This window comes from Neospora caninum, chromosome VIII (genome assembly GCF_000208865.1).
Source record: "Neospora caninum Liverpool complete genome, chromosome VIII".
In the NCBI taxonomy this organism is placed as follows: domain Eukaryota; phylum Apicomplexa; class Conoidasida; order Eucoccidiorida; family Sarcocystidae; genus Neospora; species Neospora caninum.
This window is the reverse complement of record NC_018395.1, coordinates 735518-759977: the sequence shown is the minus strand read 5'-3', so window position 1 is coordinate 759977 and position 24460 is coordinate 735518. Positions and strand designations below refer to the sequence as shown.

At 51.4% G+C, this 24460-nt stretch overlaps 4 protein-coding genes across 4 annotated transcripts; 1 reads left to right on the top strand and 3 right to left on the bottom strand.

The window, feature by feature from the left end:
* Window positions 1-4745: 4745 nt before the first annotated feature.
* On the bottom strand, window positions 4746-5003 carry NCLIV_031000 (conserved hypothetical protein; the record flags this gene model as incomplete). The annotated part of the gene is made up of 1 exon (XM_003883296.1): window positions 4746-5003. The coding sequence occupies one exon, from the start codon at window positions 5001-5003 to the stop codon at window positions 4746-4748; it is 258 nt and encodes an 85-aa protein (XP_003883345.1).
* A 2880-nt stretch (window positions 5004-7883) lies between these two features.
* Window positions 7884-8762, bottom strand: NCLIV_030990 (uncharacterized protein; the record flags this gene model as incomplete). The annotated part of the gene is made up of 1 exon (XM_003883295.1): window positions 7884-8762. One exon carries the CDS (start codon window positions 8760-8762, stop codon window positions 7884-7886), a length of 879 nt encoding a protein of 292 aa, XP_003883344.1.
* A 2961-nt stretch (window positions 8763-11723) lies between these two features.
* Window positions 11724-15595, top strand: NCLIV_030980 (putative dpy-30 motif-containing protein; the record flags this gene model as incomplete). Its single annotated transcript, XM_003883294.1, has 5 exons — window positions 11724-12666; window positions 13120-13497; window positions 13683-14004; window positions 14804-15054; window positions 15432-15595. 5 exons carry the CDS (start codon window positions 11724-11726, stop codon window positions 15593-15595), a joined length of 2058 nt encoding a protein of 685 aa, XP_003883343.1.
* Window positions 15596-17058: 1463 nt separating this feature from the next.
* Window positions 17059-20791, bottom strand: NCLIV_030970 (hypothetical protein; the record flags this gene model as incomplete). Its single annotated transcript, XM_003883293.1, has 6 exons — window positions 17059-17301; window positions 17582-17775; window positions 18307-18565; window positions 19136-19486; window positions 19877-20284; window positions 20624-20791. The coding sequence occupies 6 exons, from the start codon at window positions 20789-20791 to the stop codon at window positions 17059-17061; spliced, it is 1623 nt and encodes a 540-aa protein (XP_003883342.1).
* Window positions 20792-24460: the final 3669 nt, after the last annotated feature.

Genomic DNA, 24460 nt, shown 5'->3' with positions numbered 1-24460 from the left:
TTAGCTTCGAGTGGCTTTCATGCGGGGGACTTCGTTCTCGAACGAGGGTGGAGACGGAGATGCTCACTGAACAAGTTCGTCACGCGAACAACTGGAGAGAGACCAGGAAGTCGATGCGTCAGGCAAAGAAATTGCTGTCGGAGAGAAGCGTAAAACAGGTGCTGGAGCCTTCAGGGTCCGTCTGTTTGTGCGGGCACAGCAGAGCCCCGCCCGAGGTACCCGGGGGAAAAGCGGAGGAAAACATAAAATCATTGTACCTTGTGTCGCTCGCAAATTGGCCACACTTTTTCGGGCAAAGAAGCTGCGCGCTGAGGAGCGCAGGCCAGGCACCGACGCAGATGCACCAAGCAAAGCTTTGGAGCCAGCGCTTTCGGAGGGCCCGAACGGGAAATGTGACGAAAAAGTGACAAATGCGTAGGTTCAGCGCCTTGAGGGCGGTCTCGTCAGGCTGAAATCTGGCATGCAATTGCCACCTGGCACGCGTTGACTTGTCGGCTGCGCGAAACGCGCCGCAGGCGACTGATCCACCTAAAACAAAAAGGATTGAGGGACGGACAGCAAGGGAATACGCCAGTGATTCGGAAATCAGGTGAGAAGACGACAGGTCTTGGAGAAACGAAAAAAGTGTGAGAAACAGCCCGTTCGCCGGGGCAGCGCTTTGCCGAGGGAGACGGGTGACCGATGAACGGGGACTTCCCGCGGAACAAAGAGTCGCCGACGAGGTACAGAGTATGCATCCACTGGGTGAAACGAAGCAATGGATTTTGTTCAGACAGTGGAAGTACAGAAGAAGCGGAAACAGTGACAGCTCGCAAAGCGTCGGCGACTCCCATGGTCCGCCTTACTCGTCGCTCGTATACGCATTTGCGCAAGCGGCCTGTACGGCACGGACAGTCCAGAAGTTTGTTGACTGTTCCGGTTCTCTATGGCGATACCGCCACATTTTCAATGCCCCTTCCACATCCGAAAGGGGATCTAGACATTCCTTTCGTGGAGAGATGCGGATACATGCAGCCATGGCTGTACAGCACGTTCTGGTTCGACGGTTTCCGCGCCTAGAGACTGCATGCGCGGAAAAGCGAATTGCGCGAATGCCAGCGCTCAGTCCTCTCGGCTCAATGCCGCTGTGTGCGGGACGGTAGGCAAGCAAAAGCTTTTCATGACGCGCCGCATTCAGATCTCTCCTGCCCAGTGAGACATAGATACAAGATTCAACCGAACTGAAGCAAAAAGGACGGTTTTGCTTGCCTCCTCGCGACAGCTTGGTGTCTGTGCTGCGCTTGCGGGCTGGTCGGTACCGCGCTGCAGCGGTTGTGTGTGGCAATTATGCCATCTTTGCTTTCATAGTGGTGTTGTAAAAGAAAAATGTCCCTATGTCCAAAGCCTCGGTTACACCTTTACTGGAATTACTTTATCCCCGGTGGTGACCAGCGTTTCCTAAGGAGGACTACCTTGGCCAACAACCCCACGAAGTTTGTGCAGGAGCAGTTCGCAGTGTACGTTGGAAGCATCGAGCTAAAGGAACTGCCCTCGAGCTCGTATACGTCCCACTGTTGTGGAGCTGTCCAGGTGCGTGCCTGGAAGTCGAAATCAGCAACACGTAGCTGCGTTTTACCGGCGCAAAAAGGTAAAAGGCCACCGTTGCCCGCCTGAACATGTCACCGGCGCAGTACAGGGAATAGACGGGGTTCATATGTAAGGGAATCCCGTATAAGGGAAGTTGGCCCACACCGCCACCTGTAACAGTTGCTGAGGAAGGCTGGACTTTCGCGCTTTAGTGTCAACGGCAAAATAGGTCGAAGGATGCACGTAATTCCATAGATTTTGGAGAAAGTCAAGCGACGCTTCAAGCATACTGACGGGAAACCAGCGTAATGCCGTCGTTTCCTAACAAGGACATCGAATTCTTGTGGGGGCTCTGTTATCGAGAAGGACTAACGAGTGAATACATTGTTCACTAGAAACCTGGCTTCGCATCCTACATTGCTTGAAGCCTTTCCACCGTGGAGCGTGATAGAAGTGCCGAGGAAGGCCGTATGCCTTGTGGCCAATGAAGTAAAAATCGAAATGATTCTCGTCAACTGATCGTGGTAGTAGTCTAGAATACCAACTATAAAGAGGCTGCATCTGCATGACTGAGCATATTCAGTTGCCATTACCTGTAGTATAAAGCACTGTACATGGCTGCTTACACTGATTGAGACGTGAAGGTTGGGCTCGCCCGCGCCAGTCGCTATACTCGTACCATCCGTATATATACATATATATATATATATATATATGTATGATACATATAATTGTGTAGAGAGAAAATAATAGCATCGGATGTTTGACAATCAGATGGCAGCACAACAGCAAGTGGTGCGTTGTAACTGCAGGACTGTTGGTATGGCCCCCCTCTGGTAGCGGCCGTGCCTGCACCAAGGTTATTTTTTTTGATACCGCTGCTTTGGGGTTCGGGATATAAGGAAAGCGAACCTCGATTTGACCCACAAAATTTTGCTGGCTGCGAGGACATGCTTTTTCGCCGATGTATGCACATGAACGAGATAGTCGAAAGATTGCGATAGGGCGCTCTTGAGGGTAAGAGTCACGAAACGGTTAGATTTCGCGGAACGTTAGATAAGTCATCGCGAAGTTTTGTTCATACTAGTGGGAATGGCCAGATCTCTTGAAGGTGGTGTAACCCTCCTTCAAGCCAGCTTTCAGCCTGTGCTAGGGTGATGCTTCTGTTACCCCTACTGTGACGAAAAAGATTTAACCCAGATCGCAGTTTCGCTAACACCATCGCAGCGGTCACGTTGCGTCGGCCTCCCTTCTCTGTTACTAGGGCTCACAGAGCTCGGGAAAACGCTGTGGTGTTGCGTTGACCTCATGAAAAACTACCACACCAGAGCGCGGGCGATCATGGCCCGCCAGATAACGACCAAACTCCTGCCCGCGAGGACCAAGAGTGCAGCAGTCGTGACGCAGACAGTGTTGCCCTGAACATATTCCCACCATGCCAATGCCACATATCCACAATTTACGAGACCGCGAAGCACAAAAACTGATCGGCTTACGGTGTTCGCAAAACCTCGATAGATTCAACGCGACTGTTCGGCGCTTACAGTCCGCCTGTCCACTACCGATGCCTTGACTCGTGGCGCATTATGGCGAAGAGAGCCACGACAGGGAGAAGGAAAACGGACCGCTTCACTGTGCAATCCAACTCATATTAACCCTCTTTTTCGTGCATGTGAGCCTCCGTACCGGGCTTATGTTGGGGCGAGAGCGCGTCGTGAATTCAGGCACAGACTGCTGATCGAGCGGCCACGACACCATCCACAGGCCTGCAGGGTAGTGAAGTCTTCATGAAGGAAACTGACACGGTTAGGTGGTCGCCGTTGCTCTGTACTCCGTCCCAACAGTTCCCGACCAGACGCTTCCCTTACTGTTCACCTGTCGCTTTCACAGTATATCTTTTTCTTATCAGTTTTAGCGGAGGTAGTCGGAGTTCCGCTCCAACGCACACCTATGCACAGAGGAAAGAAAACCTTTTGTAGCCCATCAGCAGCTCAGGGAAGGGGATATTTTCACTTACCTCTTCAAGCGATCCAAGAACGTTCAGGAAACCACTGTTGTTGTATGTTCAACTGTGATCGTAAGGTTGACGGAGACGCGACTTTGTGGGAGTGGAATATTGCTCAGGGATACGGGAGAATAGATGACAACGTCGCCGTCATAGCAGACCGAGTATCTGCGGCGGGACAGTACACGTGTTTTCACCGACACCCCCGCCGAGACACCTCGAGTGGATGCGTTTTCTACAGAACTGATTCAAGATGGCTCCAGGAAACTGGCAGCAGCTTTACCTTAAAACTACGTGAGACCTTGCTGGGAATTCCTCAGAATTGATGCAACGCCTTAATGCTTAAGAATATACTCGCACATGCCACAGCCAGCATGATCGCTGCTTCACAACTGGATTCAGGCGCAGGTGCTTGTGTACACTAGGCGCTCAGGGAGAGTTGTTCTCGTACCACACAGCAGCAATACGCTCAGTAGCGTCACTAGTCTGTTCAGCCCCAAGCTTGAGGTCCTCTTTCCCGACTACAGCGTCGAGGCAGTTGCCTGTTAGTCTGTGTGGTACCAAGGATAAACAACGGCTAGCTTAGGCGTAACAGTTCAGGGCGTTCAAAAACTCAGTACAGCACATGGAACTCCAGGTAAAGTTATCATCAGAATCCCCATCAAGCCAAAGTTCTCCCGAGCTTGTTTTCCCCCAGTTGCAAGAAGGGTGGGTGTACAACGAACACGTGCACATAGAACGACCAGGCGTATTCGTAAACGCGGCACAAGTCACGGCTCGTCTGAAAACAGCAATATGCAATGAGTGCATCTGACTCCGAATGAAGCCATTGATCGATGGCGCCGTAAACTATCACAAACCATGCGGAGGTCGACACGTGAACTTGACCACAAAACCCCGACGCACGAAAACAGTTCCCGCCTTCTACTTGTAAGCCGGAACTCGACATGCGGGGATATCCCCTGAGGTGTAACAGGAATCAGTGTTCCGTGTTTCCTACCATGTGTGTCAACTTTTGTGTTCCTACATGGACCGAACCCCGTCATTACTGCGTCAAGAAATGTGTATGCTCGATCCCTTGCGTAGTCGTCCCGCCTGCTACTGCTGCGCTGAGGAAAAACCCGCCTCCCAATCAACTTCTATGTCTTCACGTTGCAGAAACAGACTACCAAGGTTATTGCAAAGCCCTGAGGACCATGAGGACGCCCCAGATGATAGCCCAGATCCAGCCAACGAAAGGAATGAGGAGCTGAAAGACGCCGATTAGAATATCAGGGGTGTCGTTCTTCAAGGCGCCCAAGACGATCATACCGACACCAAAAAAGAAGCAATTCAGAATCCCTAGCAAAACGTATTGGATTTTGTCGTTCGAGGATGGAGGCGTAGGCACCGCCAAGCTCGTCGTCCGCCGGATCACCTCGTCGCACGCCATGGTGAAATGTCAGTTGCGGAAAGGGAAGGAGAAGAAAACAGACGCAAGTGGTTCCAGTAAAAACCAAACTTTTTAGGCAATATGCACGGAAGCAAATGCCGCTCCCAGTATGCGACCTGCAGCACAAAAATCAAATCCGGATGGCTGTTGTAATGACCAAGTTTGAGGCGGGTACTGGCTGCCTGCCACAGGAAAACCCAGTGGTACACTTCGCGCAGATTAGTGAATACGGACAGGCCACGAAGACCCGACACGAAAAAATGGGAGACAGAAGAAACAACCTAACGGAATAAGACAGTGCCCTAAGTCAGACTGCGCATGAGACTCAGTTAGCAACATCGTTGGAAAGGTCTTGTGGTCCTCGCTCCCGTCCACCCTCCCGCCGCCCCTCCCTCCCCGCCGCCCCCGTCCTCGCTCGGCAGCTGCTCCGACGTAGGCCGGCCACGCGCCGGCGCAAGGCCGTGTCGATAGACAGCTGCCGGAGGCGGACGAGAACTCGATCCCAAGCAAACGGGGGGTCCAGTTCCTAACGGCGCACCTGTACCCGAATGTTTTCTTAAAGGAATGCAAGTGGCGGGGGCGTGTTTGTGAGGGGACCGAGACGGTCATCCTTTTGCCGCAATCCACCTCAAGACACCCGCAGCTACGGATTTGAGAACCGCGCGGGGCACCGCGCGGCCTCACAAACAGAAGGCACAAGCCGCTTGGCGGCTGTCTTGACGTCCGACGACTTTGGTTCCTCTCCTCTGTAACCATGGAAGGTGTCTGACCCGTCCCCCCAATCTCTACAAGAGAACTATAGGAATTATGGCCGCTGTAGTGTCTAAACACAACAGACAAGTCGGGTGACAACACTCGGCCAACTGTCCTGCCACCCATGTACAATCAGTGTCAATAAGGGGTTTTTGTGTGCTCTAGAGGGCCTCGTGGGCAGACTGTCTTGACGGTGTCACGCTTCATGAACCATTCGTCATGTCTGCACTCTGTCGTTTAAAATAGCAACATTCGCAAACTTAAAGCTGGTCTGCAAACGAGGAACCGTCAGAAGCTACACAGCGCCATCCACGCGAAATGAAAGGATTGTCTGCTGTTCCACCAGTGCCTCGCCCGAGAACTCCTGAGTGGCGCAGAGGAATACAGAAAAGTCTTTGCTCAGGATCGGGCACAAAATCAACACGGTCCGTTTCCTGTTGAGAAGTACTGATACCTTCTCTGCCTGAACAGTCAAGAGGCTATCTTGGCGTAGCAGGCAATGGGCCCCCTCGCTTACAACCTGAAGTTTCCACCAGCATGGTCCCGTCTACAGGAAACACTGGGCACCTGGTTTCGTGTAGTGATATGCTTTGACTACGGAGGCTTTTCCTTTCCAAAAAAATGGAGACGGATTGTGGTTCTCTTACTGGGCAGGTGCGTTGGGAACCGCACGTGCAGATTGGATACCCAGGGAACTGTGCTCCCATTAATAAGAATCATAATGTAAGTCACCAGGCATGCAATACCAATCAGATAACAATGTATCTAGGCTCCCTCATGCATGTCAACCTCACGCAATCATCAGGAGCTACGCGGGTGGCCGTTGGCGTTGCAGTCCTACTTGAATCAATGGAGTTCCCGCGTTAAAGTGTCATGCTTATAGAGGGACATGCTGCGATGCCGACCACCAGGAGTGCTCTGCATGATCTATCTTACACTTGTCCACAGCAAGAGGAAGACACTACGCTACTCCCACGTAGATGGTATGCATCAGTAAGGTTCGCAGCCCGTGCTCCTTTGCTGAGCGTCCACAGGGTCACCGTGGTTGCTTCATGCACGGGGACGACTGTGTGCGTGGCGTCGGTCTGCCTGTCGTGACTGATGACTGCGTATCCGCTCAGCGAATGAAATGGTTGATTCATGTAAATACCTAGAGTGCTCCGAACTAAACCGGAAGCCTGATGTCTTGTGGTCCGACAATGAAGTGGAAACTCTGGAAAGGGTCCGAACTAGTCTATCTCATCGAAGAGCACGAGTCGGAAACACAGACAAAGCGTTCCAGTGTAGATCTTGAACCCTGCAGGCATAGATACCGCGCTTAAAGTTGCCTTTTATCCTCATATGGTAATGGCGGATGCTAAACGCCTATCATGCTTAATTGGATTAATCTCCTTACAAGCGGCATTTGGTCTGATGGAACTTTCACACCCAGATAACTCCATACCAGTCAACCGGTTCGTAACACCATTTCATACCGTACCTGAATGGTGTTTTCTAGCGTAGTATGCGGTGGTAAACGTTAGTTCTTGGGAAAACGACTTCCGAACCCCCAATATAGATTGGTACAAAGAAGTTTGATCCAGTTCAGCTATGGTTCTACGTTAATCAACCTCTCGTTTATGACAGAAACTGCAACGCCGCCGGCTTGATATTTTGCCCTGTGCTACCTTTCGACCCATTGCGATTTTCTGAAAGCACCTGTCGGCTGTGTTTTTGAAGAGGTGTTACATACTACCGCACTGTTATGATATGAGCGGCACGTTGTACAAGATGGGATTGTAACTAGGTAGAAGACGCTAGACGTCATGATCAGTAAGTCGTTGACACTGTTCTGTAGGACATCGAAAAAAGTTCATACACTCCGTATAACTAGAACAGTTCGTAGTAGAAGAACGTTCTGGTGTAACTTCTTGCGCATAATACTGCTACCTATCCTAGAAAGCAGGCTTTGCAGCCTAGCGATGGCATGCTCTTCGCTGCATCACTGCCTCACGGACCAGCGAAGGAGACCTTACGTGCACAGTAGCTTAATGACCTTTCGTGCACAGTAGCTTAATGACCTTTCGTGCACAGTAGCTTAATGACCTTTCGTGCACAGTAGCTTAATGACCTTTCGTGCACAGTAGCTTAATCTGATGTATTGGTCACTCCACTCAAGCCATAATAGCCAGAAGCATCGGGAGCCAAAGGGGCGGCGCCTTGACTTTCGAGTCTGCCCAGGGTGCAGAGACACGGATCTAAGAGGACATCATCCACTGATGGACGCGCAGCGGGATCTGAAGCTGTCATGCGGTTTGATAATTCAAATAACGCTCCCCAGCTTGAGCCGACTGTAGCGCGTAAGGCGCTCAACACGTTTTTAAAAGCCACTCCTAGTGCCCATATGTCAGAGGCGAAGGAGTTCGCGTTGTTAACGACAAGTCGCTCCGGTGCGATGTAGCCTAAGGTGCCAGCTTCGGGACTCCAACCAGGCTGGCCTAATGCACCGAAGTCAGCGATCACGATATGGCCGTCTCTCCCCACGAAAAAGTTTTGCTCCTTTATATCTCCATGGACAAGCCCAGCATCATGAAGAACCTTCAGCGATGTTGCCATCTCCTTCAGGACAAGCTCGCCGCTGGAGCACTGAAAAGAATTCTGAGCATTTACCCTAATGATGTCTCCTTGTAGCAGTGGCGTGAAAAGGTATACGTTGCCTGTCGTGCTTCCCTGACAGGCACCAAGCAGTGGAAGTACGAAGGCGTTTTTTGGTGCGAGTTCTTTATGGGCATATGCTTCATATATAGCAGCATCCGAGGCCGGCGGCACACCGGGCCTGCCTCTCCTAACTTTGACCATCACTCCCGATTCGTGTGGCTCGGTAGGCGTACAGAGATCCGGTTCCAACTGCGGGGGCATGTGATCCACAGGAATTAACGTTGTCGACGAGACCCGCTCTTGCAAGACGGGAGGAAGACAGTTTTCGGCGACCTTAGCAAACGTCTCGCAAAACGTGTCGAAATTCATGAGGTTGGTGAGCTGTCAGGGGCGTGACCGGAGGAATGACACCAGCGAGCTAGCAGGCAGCACACAGCTTCAACATTGAATGAAGGGATTAGTAAAGGCTATTGCATACCCGTGAACCCCGCGGGAAGAATTCGGAACTCCATGAGAAGTTTTCCGTCCCTACACATCACGAACTTGGCAGCCACAGGATTGAATGCTGCCCTGTTCCTGCGTCACAGGGTGGCAGTTTGCACGTTGCGGGTGGCGTGGCTGGCTTCCCTCTCGTAGCGAGAGACGTGGGAAACTCGATTCCACGGGCACACTGGATCGGTTGCTGCTGTTTTTCCGTAGGATGTGTGTTTCGAAGCCCTTGCACCGACCTCGCCGTGCATTCAGCATTAAAAACACAGAAAACACCCGACTGGGGAATGGAACCCCTGCCGCTACAGTCGTACAATGCGTCTGCTACTTGGTAGCTTCAGAACGTTGCTTTCCGTACGTGATTCGAGAACGACGCCCCCCGTAGCAACGCATTTCCGCGGCGCATGCTTCACGACAATTCCATTCGTTCCACAAATACGTTTCTGGCACACAAACAGCAAGACAAGCACCAAGACAAACGGCCTAGCTCCTCCCTCACACAAGAGACCCCTTGTGGCGGCTTCTTCGTAGGACTCGATCGATTGACGTCGAGCACAAGCAAATTGCCAGCCTTTTTCTGCGTCCTTAGTGCATTAAGCAACAGTGTTCCTCTACGAAGGAAACCCTACAACCGGTGCCACATTTTGTCGGTTTGTAAGTACGCCAACCCTGAGAGACATGATGTGAGAAGAAAACAAGAAACGAGAAGACCCACCTCCCTTTGCTCGACCAATAGGAACACTGCAGAGAAGATGCGCCGTCGCCTCACTTATATCAAGTGACTGTCTGCCATTCCAACACTGTTTCTTTCCTATGCGACGCAAACGACAAATCGAGAAAGACAATGTCGTCCATAATGTATGCAAGTGCAGCCACCTTGCCAGGCAAAATTCTACCGTTAAGTTTTATGCCCTACGCGTTGATGTGGACTCATCGTACATAACGATCTTGCCAGATTTGCGTTCTACTATTCTAAGAAAAATGAACACTACTTCCGCCACGGCACTACGCTATTGGCCACAGTGTCGTTTTGGCCTCTATCTGGAGAGGCACCACACATCTGGTTACGTTAATCATGTTGCCATGCAGCCTTCTTCAGTATCATACTTCTTTTTTCGAGAGCTTGTGAGGAATGTTTTTTTTGTGTCCTAACCACGAGCAGGAGAGCGAGTAATGCGGCAGGGCGGTCGACGAGGCCCCGCCATCGTTTAGTCTCATCGACCGAGAATTGAGTGTTAGGAGCGGAAGATATCATAAGACTTCATGTATTTAGGAGACTAGACCCTCGCGTTCAGCAATCAGATCGTGTGTCCAGCGCGTAGGGACCAGCGCGCGCAGGCATTCGGCTGCTTCTGTGTAACAGCCACTCCAGGCCCTACACTGTGCTCGCGATTCACCATATAGATCGACTGGATAAGGTTCCAGTTTTGTGGTGGGGCCGTTGGGGCCAAAGTATATTCAGAGTTACGTGAACAATCGAAGCTGCGCAGAGGAGGAATGAATTGTGCACATTCGTGGCGATGGCGAGACCTATCTGTTGCACCCTGGTAAACAAGTACTCGTTTTTCTGCGCCTTGCCAAGAAACGCCAGAAGAAACAGAAACGTGGTGCTTTGTCATCTGTTCTTTTTCCTGCACTGCAAAGCACCTCGTCGTTTGCAGCTGTGCATGCATGCTCACTTTTTCGTACCTTGTGGCTGGGACCAACAAACGAAAAGGTGGCCACACCGACAGGTGCTGAGTTATGCCTTCTGTCTCCGTACGCGAAAGACGTCACTTTCTGTAGTACTGCTCCGAATACGTACTTTTCTTCATAAGTTGACCGTTATCAGACCCACAGCTCCCTTGTGCGTCCAAACACTTGCCGGAATCCACCCAAACACATGCGTAGCGCCAGGGGATTACTTTTTCGGCATTTGTTGACCATGGTGATACTGGTTGCCACTGAGAACATAATACGAACAATAAATTCAAACTCTCAAGTACGATCACATACGAACAATGCCCTGTGTCTACGCAGAATGAGCCTTCTGCTCAATTTCACGCTGCAGGACCACCAACTGGTCACAAAATAGTCACAGGAGTTGTACTTGTGCTTAGGAATCTGATCTGAATGTGTCGAGGCTGATCTGATCGTTCAGCCGGTTTTGCAGTGAATCACCCCAAACGCAGTCCGAAAAGGACGCATGGAATCCCTCATTCATCGACAATTAACATCAGTACCTATGTGCTAGTGACTCCCACCTTAATTTTTCGCCTGCATCGCGGGCGGACAAACTCGGCCTTCAATGAAGCATCACAGGAATCCCTCGAGTAGTGGCACCATTTTCAAAGAACCGTGATATGTTGAGGCGCCTATCTGTGTTCCTCACACGATGTGTGGTCAGAACAGGCTGCGATTTCTTTTGATAGTCGAACTATACCTTGGAATCGACTGCCAAGCGCCTCTGAGAGGCTTTCTCCTGCCTATGAGGACGAAATGGTGCCAACTCTCGGGAGTGACACGGCGTTGTAACTAAAAAAGACTAAGCCAGATCTTTCACTTCCGACGTGACACTAGATGGTTGGCAAGACCGATCGTACACTTGGTGATCCGTAAGTGATTGTGTAAGAAGGAAAAGGACTGCAGCTCGGTGGTCATTTGGAAGTGTTAAAGTGTCGACCACCCTCAGCAGGCCATCCGGCAAACGTATGAGAGCTTAATGTTTGCTGGTCTTTTGCAAAGGTTCGCGACGGTGCTGGGATAATGCTCAGCCGATTCGGTCTTTGTTTCTAATGCTCGAAGAGAACATTAACGTGTGGAAACTCATTAGTGTAGAACCTCTTCTAGGTTGTATGAGAGATGAGAATCTTCATTAACCACGTTGACACATACACGGGATACGCCCTGTGTGCTGGACTGCGCCGATTCAATGGCGTCACAAATCGAATGTTTGGGACCGCCAAAGGCAGTCGAGATGAGGCAGACGACAAGGAAACCCAGCCAGCGACACAGGGGGACGCGGAGTGGAGTACGGAGCCCAATCGGTTGACTGTTCCCGCGTCGATTCGACGGCTAATCTTCAAGAGAAATCCACAGCAATTGCTAAAGAATCTTCTTTCGTGTTCACTGATTGTGTACGACCTCCACACTACGGATCCGGACGAAGTCGAAGACATTGTTAAGAAGCTACGCCGAGCAGCAATCGAGAAACCGACAGTTTTTGTATTAATATCGTCTGTAATGGTTTGGGCGAAAACCAAACAGGAGTTCGTAGAACGGGATCCCGAAGAGGAAACGCAAGGTGACGACGGCGACGATGCGTCAAGCGGGAAGCGATCTGAGCAGAAGGCCAGTGACGAGGAAGAGAATGGGGGTGGTGATAGTCGAGATGACGAGGCTAATGAGGATGACTCGGACGCAGACAGCGACGACAGCGAAGAGGAGGAACCAGTTGAAGAGAAAGATACAGAAGAAGGAGCAGCACAGGAAGAAGATGAACCCCTGCCTGAGAGATTCAAAGGAACAAAGTCCATTTCGCGCCTCAGGAAACCGCGCAAATCGAGTCCGCCGGAGAGGGTACTAAAGCCAAGGCTGTTAACGGGATCAGAATTTGAACGCCGCATTCCAGCGAAACGCTATGAGAAATGGAAGACCATAGAGACGCTTGTTATGTCTCTTGGCTCCAAAGAGAACCTGACCACCTACGTTATTGCAGCTGGAGCAATGTACGGACAGGGAGAAGGGCCTTTTTATGCTGCCTTCAAAGCGGCGTGGTTAGGCCTTCAAACTCACAAGATCATCAGTGAGCAAACCTCGTCAAGACTCCAGGAAAAAGCAGCAATCTCGCCTTGTGTAAATATACGGCTATTTGGCCTTAAAGTGAACAGGCACTTTACCGTTCTGCAAGGATGCACACGCATTTCTACGGCTCGCCATGCTTCCATACATGCATCTTTTACGGTTGCATTTGTACACAGCCTCGGTACACGTATAGTGATGGTGGTGCTTTCCAGAATAGACCTATCATTACATGCATATTTTATATATATATACATACATCTTCACGGGCCAGTACCAAGATTGAGGTGCTGTTACAAGTGTGCATGCTTCCTCTGGCCAGCACCCTGTTGTCTCTGTGTGTCTCGTTTTTGCTGCTAGCTGGAGCGGTCTTTTCGTGGTTGTCTTGTGCCGCACCGTTTTGTTGCCTTGTCCGGCTCATCTGTTTTCCTCTGCGTCTCCGTGTTCTTTTTCTCAGGTCCGGGAAACAACTTTGTGCCGACCATCCACACACGCGATCTGGCGAGCCTAGTCAGGCGACTGGCCGCAGGGACTAGCGAGGAGCCCTATCACATCGCTGTGGACATGTCCCACGTGACGCAGTACGACATCATTCAGACGATTGTCAACCGTGTAGGGCAGCCGTACGAAGTCGAAGAGGTTACACAGGAACAGGCCATGCTCTTTGAAAACGCAGATCTGCTGACGGTCGACTTGCGCATGGTTCCCTCATCCGAAATGACTGCCCTGGACTTCCCGTGGTTGTGTAAAGAAGGCCTCCCTGCGAATATTGACAGAGTCGCTGCTGAGTTCTGCAAGTGGCGGAACTTGAGACAAGTCAAAATCCTCGTTGCGGGTAAACCTCATGAGAACGCAAAGGCTCCTGCAGCCAACCGAACGGAGATAGGAGATTCCTGCGAAACGCTACAGTAGTCGGTTCTCGTGTCGGCTATTCCCGCACATGCGATGAGGAACGCTGCGCAGAGGTGAACGCCCCGCGACCGCCTTCAGCTGCCTTGTTGCTCCTTGTTTCGCCTCCAGGCCCGCCGGGAAGCGGCAAGAGCCTTCTGACAGGCTTACTTGCGGCGAAACTCAACACTCCTGCAGTCCGTACACAGGACGTCGTGGACGCGTCGAAACTGAAGGGCGACGAGTTGGGGAGTCTGCTCCGAGAAAAGTGGTCTCAGTTGGTGGAAGACCAGAAGAAGAAGAAATCGAACGGTCCAGGCGCTGGAACCAGCTCGGGTGCAAACACGAGCCGACGAGTGAGATTCGACGTGGAGACGATGACGAAAATCTTCAACGCAAAACTCAGCGAAAACGTATGCAGATTCAGGGGATTCGTCCTCGATGGATATCCGAGGTATGCCTAGATCCGAAACTCTACACCCCGCAAACTGTCTGCATGGAGCATCCTTTAATTCCTGGGGACCACCAAATTTCATTCTCATGCAAATGCATATATATATATATATATATAAACGATACATATTCTTATCTCTACATCTGTGTCGCTCTTGCTGTGCGACTATATAATATATATATATATATATATATATATGTATATACATATATATAACCCATACATACATACACATCTAGATACATACATACATGCACGGAAAAAAGAGGTCAAGGGACGGGCTTGGAGGGGCGAACTGTTGAAAGCAGGGATTGCATTTTCCATCTGGAACCTAACTTCTTGCTTTCTCCCGGACTTGACTTGCTCTGGTGGGGCGCCGCTTCTCCCGCTGAAAAGATAACCGAAATATTACAAAATGAGCACCGGATAATCGCCCACGGTCGGAATGGTGATCTCCAGAAGGACATTTCAGTGAACGGCACGGAGGCCGCTCACAGAGTTGTACCTCGCTCTGACGACCTCGTTTGCTCTGAAAAACGCTTGGTATATCTATAGATATATATGTATATATGCTGCGACAAAGACTGAAAGGCGAACGAGGCAAGCGACGCATTTTTCTCCCCGAAACCTGCCAGGCCAGTTTGAAGCGGCGCTTTGGAAAGAACCCTTTGTCTGCACGCGACAAAAAGCCCTGCCTCCTGGGGCGAGAGGCTTGGCGGGGGCAAGGGAACGCGCTTTCGCGTCGAACTCACACTGAGGATGTGCCGTGAAGCCGCTGTTTCCGCCCGTTCTTTCCCAGAACATATCAAGAAGCTGCAGCGCTGTTTCTGCGGCCGAAGAAAAAGGAGGACGGCGGAAAAGACGGCAACGCGACCGAGGACGGAGACGCCGGCGGGGATTTGGAGGAGCAACCCAGTGAAGAAGAGCCGCCTCCTGCAGAAATGGAATTTGAACCCCTTAAAGCGCCTGACTACGTCATCATTCTGAAATCTGCTGATGTCCACTGTGAGGAGCGAATGATGAATGTGCCTCAAAACCAGGTCATTCCAGGTGAGAGCGATCTGGGCCTTTGCTCAAGGGACACAAAAAACGAGATCGACGCAACAGTGCTACATATACTTACATATATATATGCGTATGTATGTATGTATGTATGTATGTATGTATGTATGTATGCGAGGTAGGTCTACAGGAACCCGTATCAATGGGGCTGTGTACTGTTGTCATTCTGTATATTCTGGTCGGGACTGTTTTTTTTTTCTGGAGGCAAGCGAAGCCGATGAGTCACCGGGAGAGAGCAAACGGTTTTACCGGCGTTCATATACCTCGTGACGGGAAGTGTCAGCGAAGGCGCGGCCACGCGTCAATTGACAGGCCTGAGGCGTCTCCCATCGAGGAGCCTAAATGTTAAACGGTTTCCGTTCTAGGGCACAACGACCGAGACGGCTTTTTCCGGAGGCTCGCTCAGCATAAGCTAACAAACGAAAGTGTGCACGGAGAACCGTCTCTGGCCGATTTTTTCCAGGTGAGCCTTCCACCGTGGCGCCTGTGGCGACTGAAGACCGCAAAAAGCAGAGGGAGAACTGCCTAGACCTGGAACGTTCAACAGAATACATGCAACTTGAGCAAGACCGCGACACGTGCCCATGACGTTCTTAGTACTCCCTGCAGGCATAGCGATAGCTCGACTTTTTCCTGCGTCAAATATGAGGCCTTTAAAAAACGCGTGGAAAACCAGCAGGTGTTTGCGTGCCTCGTCCGTCTCGGAAATCGTTTCCTATCCATGCTAGCGAAATCCTAGATGCCTACAACCTCCATATACAGACGTCGATTCAAGACCTGGAGCAAAGCCTCGATACGTCCACCTCGCTCTCCGTCTATCTGTGTCTCCTCATATCTCTCCGGGGGTATCCACGAATCACAAAACCGACATATCCATGCGTGCCTGACTGAGGAAGGACTGCTGAGGACTCCAAACAGACGGCGAGTCCGAGTTTCGTAATCGTCAGACGCGTGCGGCTGTCTGTCTCACTTCCTGCACTGTGCCGGCTTCTTTCGCTTTCTCCGGGGTTCCTCGCTCTCTACCTCTGCCGGCAAAATGCACGGGAGGGGCGAGGTCGCAGAAGAACCTGCGCTTCGCGAGGGCAAGAGAGTCACCTTTTGTCGGCGAGGAAGCCTAGGATGCGACAAATTAAATATTTACAGTTCTTGTCTCTTGAAACAAATAGCAATCCTTGTCTCGTTCCCTGTGTCTAGTTACCTAGTGTCAGTTTCTCTGCGGCGGGAGGGGGGGGGGGTGGGACCGTCGAAACGGTTTTTCTTCGCCTCCGTGAGCTACGTTCTTCCTGAGACTGCCTCGGGGCTGTGTCGCGTCGCAGGAGCGAAAGCGCGAAGTCTTGACGTTGGACGTGGACGGGAAGTCTACAGACGACATTCTGGAGTCTGCATGCGTGTACATTGAGAAGGACGGTCGGTTTTTCAACTTTTTGAAGTCAGAGCGTCAGTCAATTTTGGACAAGGAACAAGAGCTGCAGCGTCGGATTCAAGAAGCCGAGAGAAAGAAGGCCGAAGAGGAGGAACTTGCGCGCGAAGAGGAGCAACGCGTCCTCGCCGAACGGCGGAGGCGCGACATGGAACGGCTCCAAAAGATCGCACACCATGAACACGAAGTGATCATGGCCCGAAGCATTCCTCTTCGGCGCTACTTAATGCAGTCCGTCGTCCCCGCGCTCTCCGAGGGACTCCTCCAAGTGTGTCGCGTGATGCCTGAAGACCCGGTGGATTTCCTCGCGGAGTTCCTCCTCGCTGAGGCCCAGAAGAGCTCGAACAGCGGCCCCGCGGAACTGTGACGGCACGCGAGGATCCCTCCATGTTCCCGGAAACCCTGCACGTCCACACCCCCACAATCTTTCGCTTCCTCCTTTCCCTCCTTCTCTCCTTTCTCTTTTTCTCTTCTTTCTCTCGTTCTCCCTGCTCTCCGCTTCCGTCATCTGTTGACGACGCGCTGGGGCTTCCTGGGCGCCGTGAAGGCAAGCGGCGGACGTTCCTCCGCAATTACTCCCACTCTATAGTCGCTGGGGGTTTGCTGGATACGTCCATGGTGACGCGATTGATCCCTTTGACTTCGTTGATGATGCGCGTCGAAACCCTGGCGACGACGTCGTAGGGGAGTCGAAACCAGTCCGCTGTCATGAAATCCGTGGTCTCCACGGCTCGGAGCACACATGTCCACTCGTACGTCCGACAGTCTCCCATCACACCCACTGAGGGTGAGTCTGGCAACAACACAACAAACGCCTGCAAAAAACACGCAAACCACACAGAACCCACTCAAGACTGGACCCCAGCCGCTTACCTGTAAGAATGCAAACATGCACCAAATGAACCGCATATATATATATATATATATATATGCATATATAAGCCTATAGGCAGATAAAGGCATATAGAGGTAGAAGGGATCAATGACTCCGACGCAGGCGCACACCTAGGGAAATAGAAATCGATATCGGTTCACGCGGTTCTGGAGCCCGTGAGACGTCTGTTTCGGAGCGTCGGAGCAGCCTGAAGGTTTTACCTGCGCAATTTTGTCGTAGAGATTTGCATTGCGAATTTCTTCGATGAAGATGGCGTCCGCGTCTTGCAGAACTTTGGCCCGTTGGGGCGTCACCTCGCCGACAATGCGCACCGCCAACCCCGGCCCTGGGAAGGGGTGGCGAAACACGCGCTCGTGCGGCAGGCCGAGTTCAAGTCCCAAAGCTCGCACCTCATCTGCGGAAGAAAACGAACCGACCGAGCTCCACAAACAGAAACCTGACTCCCACCGTCTGATGCATGTCCACCTATGCCCACATACGCAGATCGCCACGCGTATATATATATATATATATATACATACATACATACATACATACATACATACATACATACATACATACATACATACATACATATGTGCATGTAAATACCTATCCGCAGACATACGCGGGTGTCCCTGCCTGCGCGCGCATAAATGCTCACAGACAAATCTGCTGACAACACACACGTAGATGAAACTCGTTCTCATCCCCATTTACTTCACAAATGCATAGAGTACCAACCAGATGGCAACTGAAGCTACGTACATATTCATATATATATATATATATAGGTATATATATATATATATATGTAGATCCATGTACACCCATCTACCTGTGCACGCGGGCCTATAATAAAAGGTGCCAATTTGAGTGTGAAGACACATTTGTGATTGGCGGAGCCGAAGAAATTTGTGTCATCCTGTTCTGTTCGCCTGTTCACCTTTGAAGAGTTCGCGGAGAGGCTCGAGGACCTTCAAATGCATCTTCTCGGGGAGACCGCCGACGTTGTGGTGGGTTTTGATTGTATGCGATGGGCCTTTGAAGGAGCAGCTTTCGATGACGTCGGGGTACAGCGTTCCTTGCAGCAGGAAAGTGTTGGAAGTTTGGATTTTTCTCTCGTTGACGACGCGCACGAACTCGTCCACGAAGAGACTTCCGATGATTTTCCGCTTCTTCTCTGGGTCCCGGACACCTGCCAACTTGGAGAAGAACGTCGCGGAGGCATCGACGCAGTCGATGGAGAGCGAAGGGAAGCACGCCTTCAGCTTCGCCGTCGTGGTCTGTGCTTCGTCTTTCCTGCAAAAACCACAACTTCTGAAGATCCCACGTTTAGGCTCGAAGCGTTCGCGGCGTCGGCCGTCAGTCACGCCCAGGGCGCGCACGCGTCTTCTCTCTCACGAGCGTCTCTACAGTCTGATACATGCACGCGCGGCGTCCTTGCCGACCGGGGTATACAATTGAGAGAAAAACGGACCTCGCGCGCTCACGAAGCGGCACAAGCAGACCAAACACACGTGACAACCTCAAACATTTGACACACGCTAACGGGAAAAATCTGCAACACACTCCCAAACCTATGGAGGTACACACCCCCCACGTATCTGCGATCGTCCTCTACCGATCTCGCCACATATAAATATACATACACACATATATATATATGTATATATATGTATATATATGTATATATGTGTCGATCTCGATCTGTACAGGTGTAGATGAACCGATGGAGAGGCCGTGAGCGGAAGTCGCGTGGCACATTTGCGCACCGCCTGCACATTCACTTGCCTGAGGAGGCCCGTGTCGATGAGGACTCCATGGAACCGATCGCCGATGGCTTTGTGGACGAGAGCAGCAGCGACGGTGGAGTCGACACCGCCGCTGAGAGCTCCCAGGACATGCGCGTCTCCGACGATGTCCTGGATTTTTCGGATCTCTGCCTGCAGGAAGTTCTTCATCGTCCACGTCGACTTGAGGCCTGCGATGCGGAGGACGAAGTTCTTCAGCAGCTGCGTTCCCTGAGGCGTGTGCGTCACTTCCGGGTGAAATTGCAAACCGTAAAAGTGCCGCTCTGGATCGCCGATGGCCGCGTACGGACACGTGGCAGTCGAGGCGAACGCCTGCACAGAGGGAAACGTGCACACGCCACACGCCGCTCACAAAAACTACGCCCTCCCCTCTTTCCACCGCGGGACACCCCAACGTCTCCCCTCGCCGCCCACACACACACACACACACACACTTCCCCAGACCGGCCCGACCAACTCATCAAGCACATCTGCATGTTAATAATACTCATACATACATATGTATCCATATATATGTATATATATGTTTATACATGCATATATTTATATATATATGCGCAGGTACACGCACTGACGAGTCTGGAGAGAGGATCCGTGTGAATCGCTGCCGACACCTGCCTGAGGCAGAGTCTCGATCGGGCTCTTGAGTTGAGGGCGGCTCTGCCGCGTGTGTGTCGGGGGACCGGCCCGTGTTGACTGTACCGTGAATCCTTGGGGGATTTGTGTCACTTTGTCTCCGTGACTCATCCACACGAGCATCTCCTTGCGAGCTATCTTCTGGCGCTTGGCATCCCTCTCGCTCTGCTCATCGGCGCCTTGCGCCTCAATGCCCGCAAAGAGGGCGACCGCGTTTCCACTGGCTGTCCCAGCGGCATCGTCCACATGCAACTGGACCCAGGTGCTCCCAAACTCGCGTTTCGCGCCGCCCTCGACTTTGCCTCCCATCGCGTGGCACATCTCCTGCATGCCGTAGCAAATGCCCAACACCGCAACTTTCGCCGCGTGTGCCCAAGAGAAGAAAGACGCACAGACGTGCGGGCTGTCCGGCTCATACACTGACGCGGGTCCTCCAGAGAGAATCACCGCCGATGGCGAGAAGACCTTGATTTCCTGAAGAACGTTCACGACACACACAAGTGCACGTCAAACTCGCAAACAACCCAGACAGCGTTCACACACACGCAGCCGTGCCCCGTCCAAGAGATGTAGTGTCGCGGGTACGCACATCCCCATTCCTACATCTATACATTTGCAGAGGACGTGGAAGTGCGAATCCATCGTTGAGGGCTGGTAGAACCTTCCCGTTTCGGAGTCTCTAAACTATCTATCTATCTATCTATCTATCTATCTATCTATCTATCTATCTATCTATCTATCTATCTATCTATCTATCTTAGCTTATCTTATCTATCGATATATATATATATATATATGCGTATTTGTGTTTACTTGTAGATCAATATCGCATCGGCGCAGTTCACTGTAGACCCCAATTTCTCTCAGTCTTCTGACGATGAGATGGCTGTATTGACTGCCGAAATCGAGGACGAGCACGCGTCCGCCGTCGAATTCGGCGGCTCCGCTGCTGCCGTCGCAGCCAACTCCCGCCGCATTCATTTTCTGAAAAAAATTCAAAGCCCCGGGCGTCGCTGCCTTGTCGCTGGCCTAGCCAGTGGATTTTTTTGGTTCGGATGGCGAGAAGCGGCGAGAGGCAGGTGCGTGGGGAAAACTCGGAATCAACGGAGACGTAGATGGGCCGCATGCAGATTGACAGCAAACCAGAAGCTCAAGTCTTCCAAATCAGTGACTTGTTGCTTGGGCTCTGACAAAGACGGCTGTCTCGCCTGCGCCAGCGAGCTCGGCAGAGGACTTCTGAAAGCCGCAAAACTCCGCGTTTTGTCCAAAAACACTCTTCAAACAGTCTGTCTTTGCATGCCCGTGCCAGTCATGCCCGCCGTGGAAAAAGGCGGTTGAGAGTGAGACACGGCACGCGACGAAAGCGGCGCCTTCAGACTCTGGCAATCAACGAGGCCAATAGGATATCGATTGCAGAATCGAAACGGCAAACAAATCGGTCAAGAAGGCTCGTTTTTTCCAAGCGGAAAACGGAGCAAAAAATTGAGCGAAAGGCGCCCCGCGCTTCCCGGTTTCCGTTTCAGACAAATGATGAAGAACTGTGAGCATCAGAACTGTATTTACTGCCGGAGAATGCACACTGGGAGGCTCTTTCCTGCGAAAAGGCCATAAACATCGACGTTTTCCCGCTGTTTGTGCTGCTGAATCGCCGCTCGAAATGCATGCAGCCCCCGTGGGGGCTTGATGCGCCGGAGACGCTGAGCCACGGAGACAGGTGAAAATAACGCATGCAGTTTTAGGGCTGAAGACTTTGTCGCCTCTGAAAAAAACCAGTCTGGCGAGTTCTGATGCGAGGAGCGACAGAAAAAACAGACTTGCTCAAAAGCCGCAGTTCCCCTTCTAGCGAGCGTGGAAAAACACGTCCAGCACGTTTTCCGCGGGGACATGCCCGGAAATCCGTGCCTCCGCTTCGTCCTGTTGTCGATCGAACTTGAAAACGGTTTTGCCTCTAAAACAGAGAACGGTGGACTCGTATCTACTCACCAACCTGTATCTACCTACATACGAGTAAATGAATATATTTGCGTTGCCACCCATGTCAATAACCGATGCGCACGTGCAGACAGTCAAACACGAGTAAATAAACATGTGCATATGCTTTTATATGTGTGCTTATATCCGTGCAGACGAATCCATATCTGCGTATTGTCATACACGCAAGTTTCTCTACGCTAAAAAAGATACCCCGAAGGAGGCGTGTGCGACGGAAGAAGCACGCGTTTCGCGTGCCACGAAAAAACCAAGAAGCTGAATCCGCGCTCACCGCACAGCTGCTGAATGAACACCAAGTTTCGAAACTGATTCTTAACAAGAAAAGAGTTTCTCTCGGGAACAGGCAACGGGAGGGACGCCAAACAGGGTCACGCAGGCCTCAATGTTCTAAAATATACATCCATGCTTCCCTCTCTTCTTTATATATATATATATATATATATATATGTACCCACATGCGCCCGTAGAAGCAAGCTCTACATATATATATATATATATATATATATATATATTGTGAGTATTCCTGTTTGCATTTTTGAGCTTTGTTAGTGTCGACGCGTTTTGATCCGTGGAGAAAAATTCTAATGCAATTCGCCCGCGTAAGGCCAGCAGCCTGCTCATCATCCCAGAAATATGTATCGCAAGTGCAAAAGTGCTTTCACTGGCACGCGCCTTCGCTCGTCCATCTCCAAGTACCCACACGTACGCGGATTCAAATCTATCTTTATTGTCTGCATGCATTCGCACGACGCGAATGAACGAATGTAGAGCAGGGAGAGGCGAAGTCGAAGTCGGGCTGACTTGGGGAGTAAGCAGCTTTCCTCTGACATCGCTTTTCCTCTGCATGAACTAGACTGACGTCGACATACGGGCGTCCACAAGATGTCTTGGCGAGCTCCTGGAATCTCCGGGAGAAAACGCTAAAGCAGTGGCGGTCCAGTTTGTTCTGTTGATTTCCCGCAGGGCGCAGTTCGCGCAGGCTCTAAAAGACTAGGTTTTTCTTCGTCCTATCTCTTTCTCTGCCTGTCCATACCTTGCTATCATCTACTCCACTCTCCGTCTCTCTCGGTCTCCTTCTTGCACACTGGCGCGCTTGAAGGCAACATCCATTCACCACAACCCTTGTGAGGGAAGCTCAGCGCCCTCAGTGGAAGCGATGGTTCTCGCGGAACAGCACCCGAGAGGCGAACGACGAGGATTTAGGCAATTCTCCACTGAAACAAAGAACCGCCGCCTATAGGACGCTTTTGCAGGAGTCCCTCTCATGCGTCTTCGCAACAAGGTCGTTTTTTTGCCACCCTTGCACCCCCCCATTTTCCCTTCTGGTCCTGTTTGCAATCGCGGTAGAAATCCCCGAGGAAAGAAAAGGACACACGGTTCGGGTGACGAACCCGCATGCCATGCGGAGACGAGACGCCGCGCTTGCCAAAGCGAAATCAAAATAAAAACGTACTGGCCCAGGTGCCCGATCGCCAACCTCCTCTAGGCCGCAAAGTGGGGGAGTAGGCAACAGGAAACCCGCGCTTGAGTCACGCAAAAATTCTGGAAAGAAGACTCCTTCTCGCCTCGCTTTTCATGCGTGGCGTGTGTGTGCTTCTCCGCGGGTGTCTGTGCATGTACGGCCGGCGTGCACTTTTGCTCGGTTCCGCCGCTTCCTGTCGGTTTTCCTTTTTCCTTGTAAAGACGCGTTCTGACGCGATGTTTTTTGCTCCTTTTGAAGCGAAAGTTCTCACGAGACTTTTCTCGCCGCTCTCAACTGGTTTGTGTGTCTCGTGAATCCGCGGGCAAACGCTTTGTTTGTGACAACGCGCAATCTGCGAGGTTCGCCGTGTCCTACCGTACGTCCGTAGCTTTTTTTTTTGTCAAAACGCTCTACCTCTTCGCGCTCGTCAACACCGGAAACTTCCGCAGCGAGTCTTGAGAAATCTGCTTTTCTCGGCGTCTCCGTTGTCTTCTTGCCCGCAGGGAGGGCGCGCCTGTGCCACTCTACGCCCCGCTTGCACATATCGAGGCGTGCCTGATTCGACGCACACCCGAAGAAAAACATTTCTGCTTCTTCGCGACTCCTCTCGTTCACAACACCCGGTCTCCTGATGATGCCCATGCTTATCTGTCTATAGAGGCACACGCAGATATTCATACATACACGTATGTGTGCATACTTGTACCCATTTGGACATCCATATATACATATGCATACCTATTTCTGTCTGTCTATCTATCTATATATATATATATATATCTAGGTACGTGAATGAAGGCATAAGCATATCTATCCCCATAGATGTATACAGACGTATGCGTGAATTTTTTTTGAGTCAAGAGGTACAGTGTGTTGTTGCCTTCAGTTCGGGTCTGTAGAGGAAGTCTCGGTTTCCACTCTTCCTCGCATTCCGACTCGCTTCCTGTCAGCGAGCCCGCGATGCGTTTGTGTCTGCTGTCTTCTGTAGCGGGCGGTAGCCATCACTTTTGGCTGCGAGTGTCTCTGTTTTTTCTCCCTTTCCCCGCGACTCCCCACGCCCTGGAGTCTCCATGAGTACGTCCCTCGTTCCCTTCTCTCTGCACGCCCCCTTCGTCCATATTTTTCCCCCTTTCTCTTTCTCTGCATATTGAATCGACTGTCTTCCTGCCTCTAGACTCCATCTCTTCGTCTCCCTC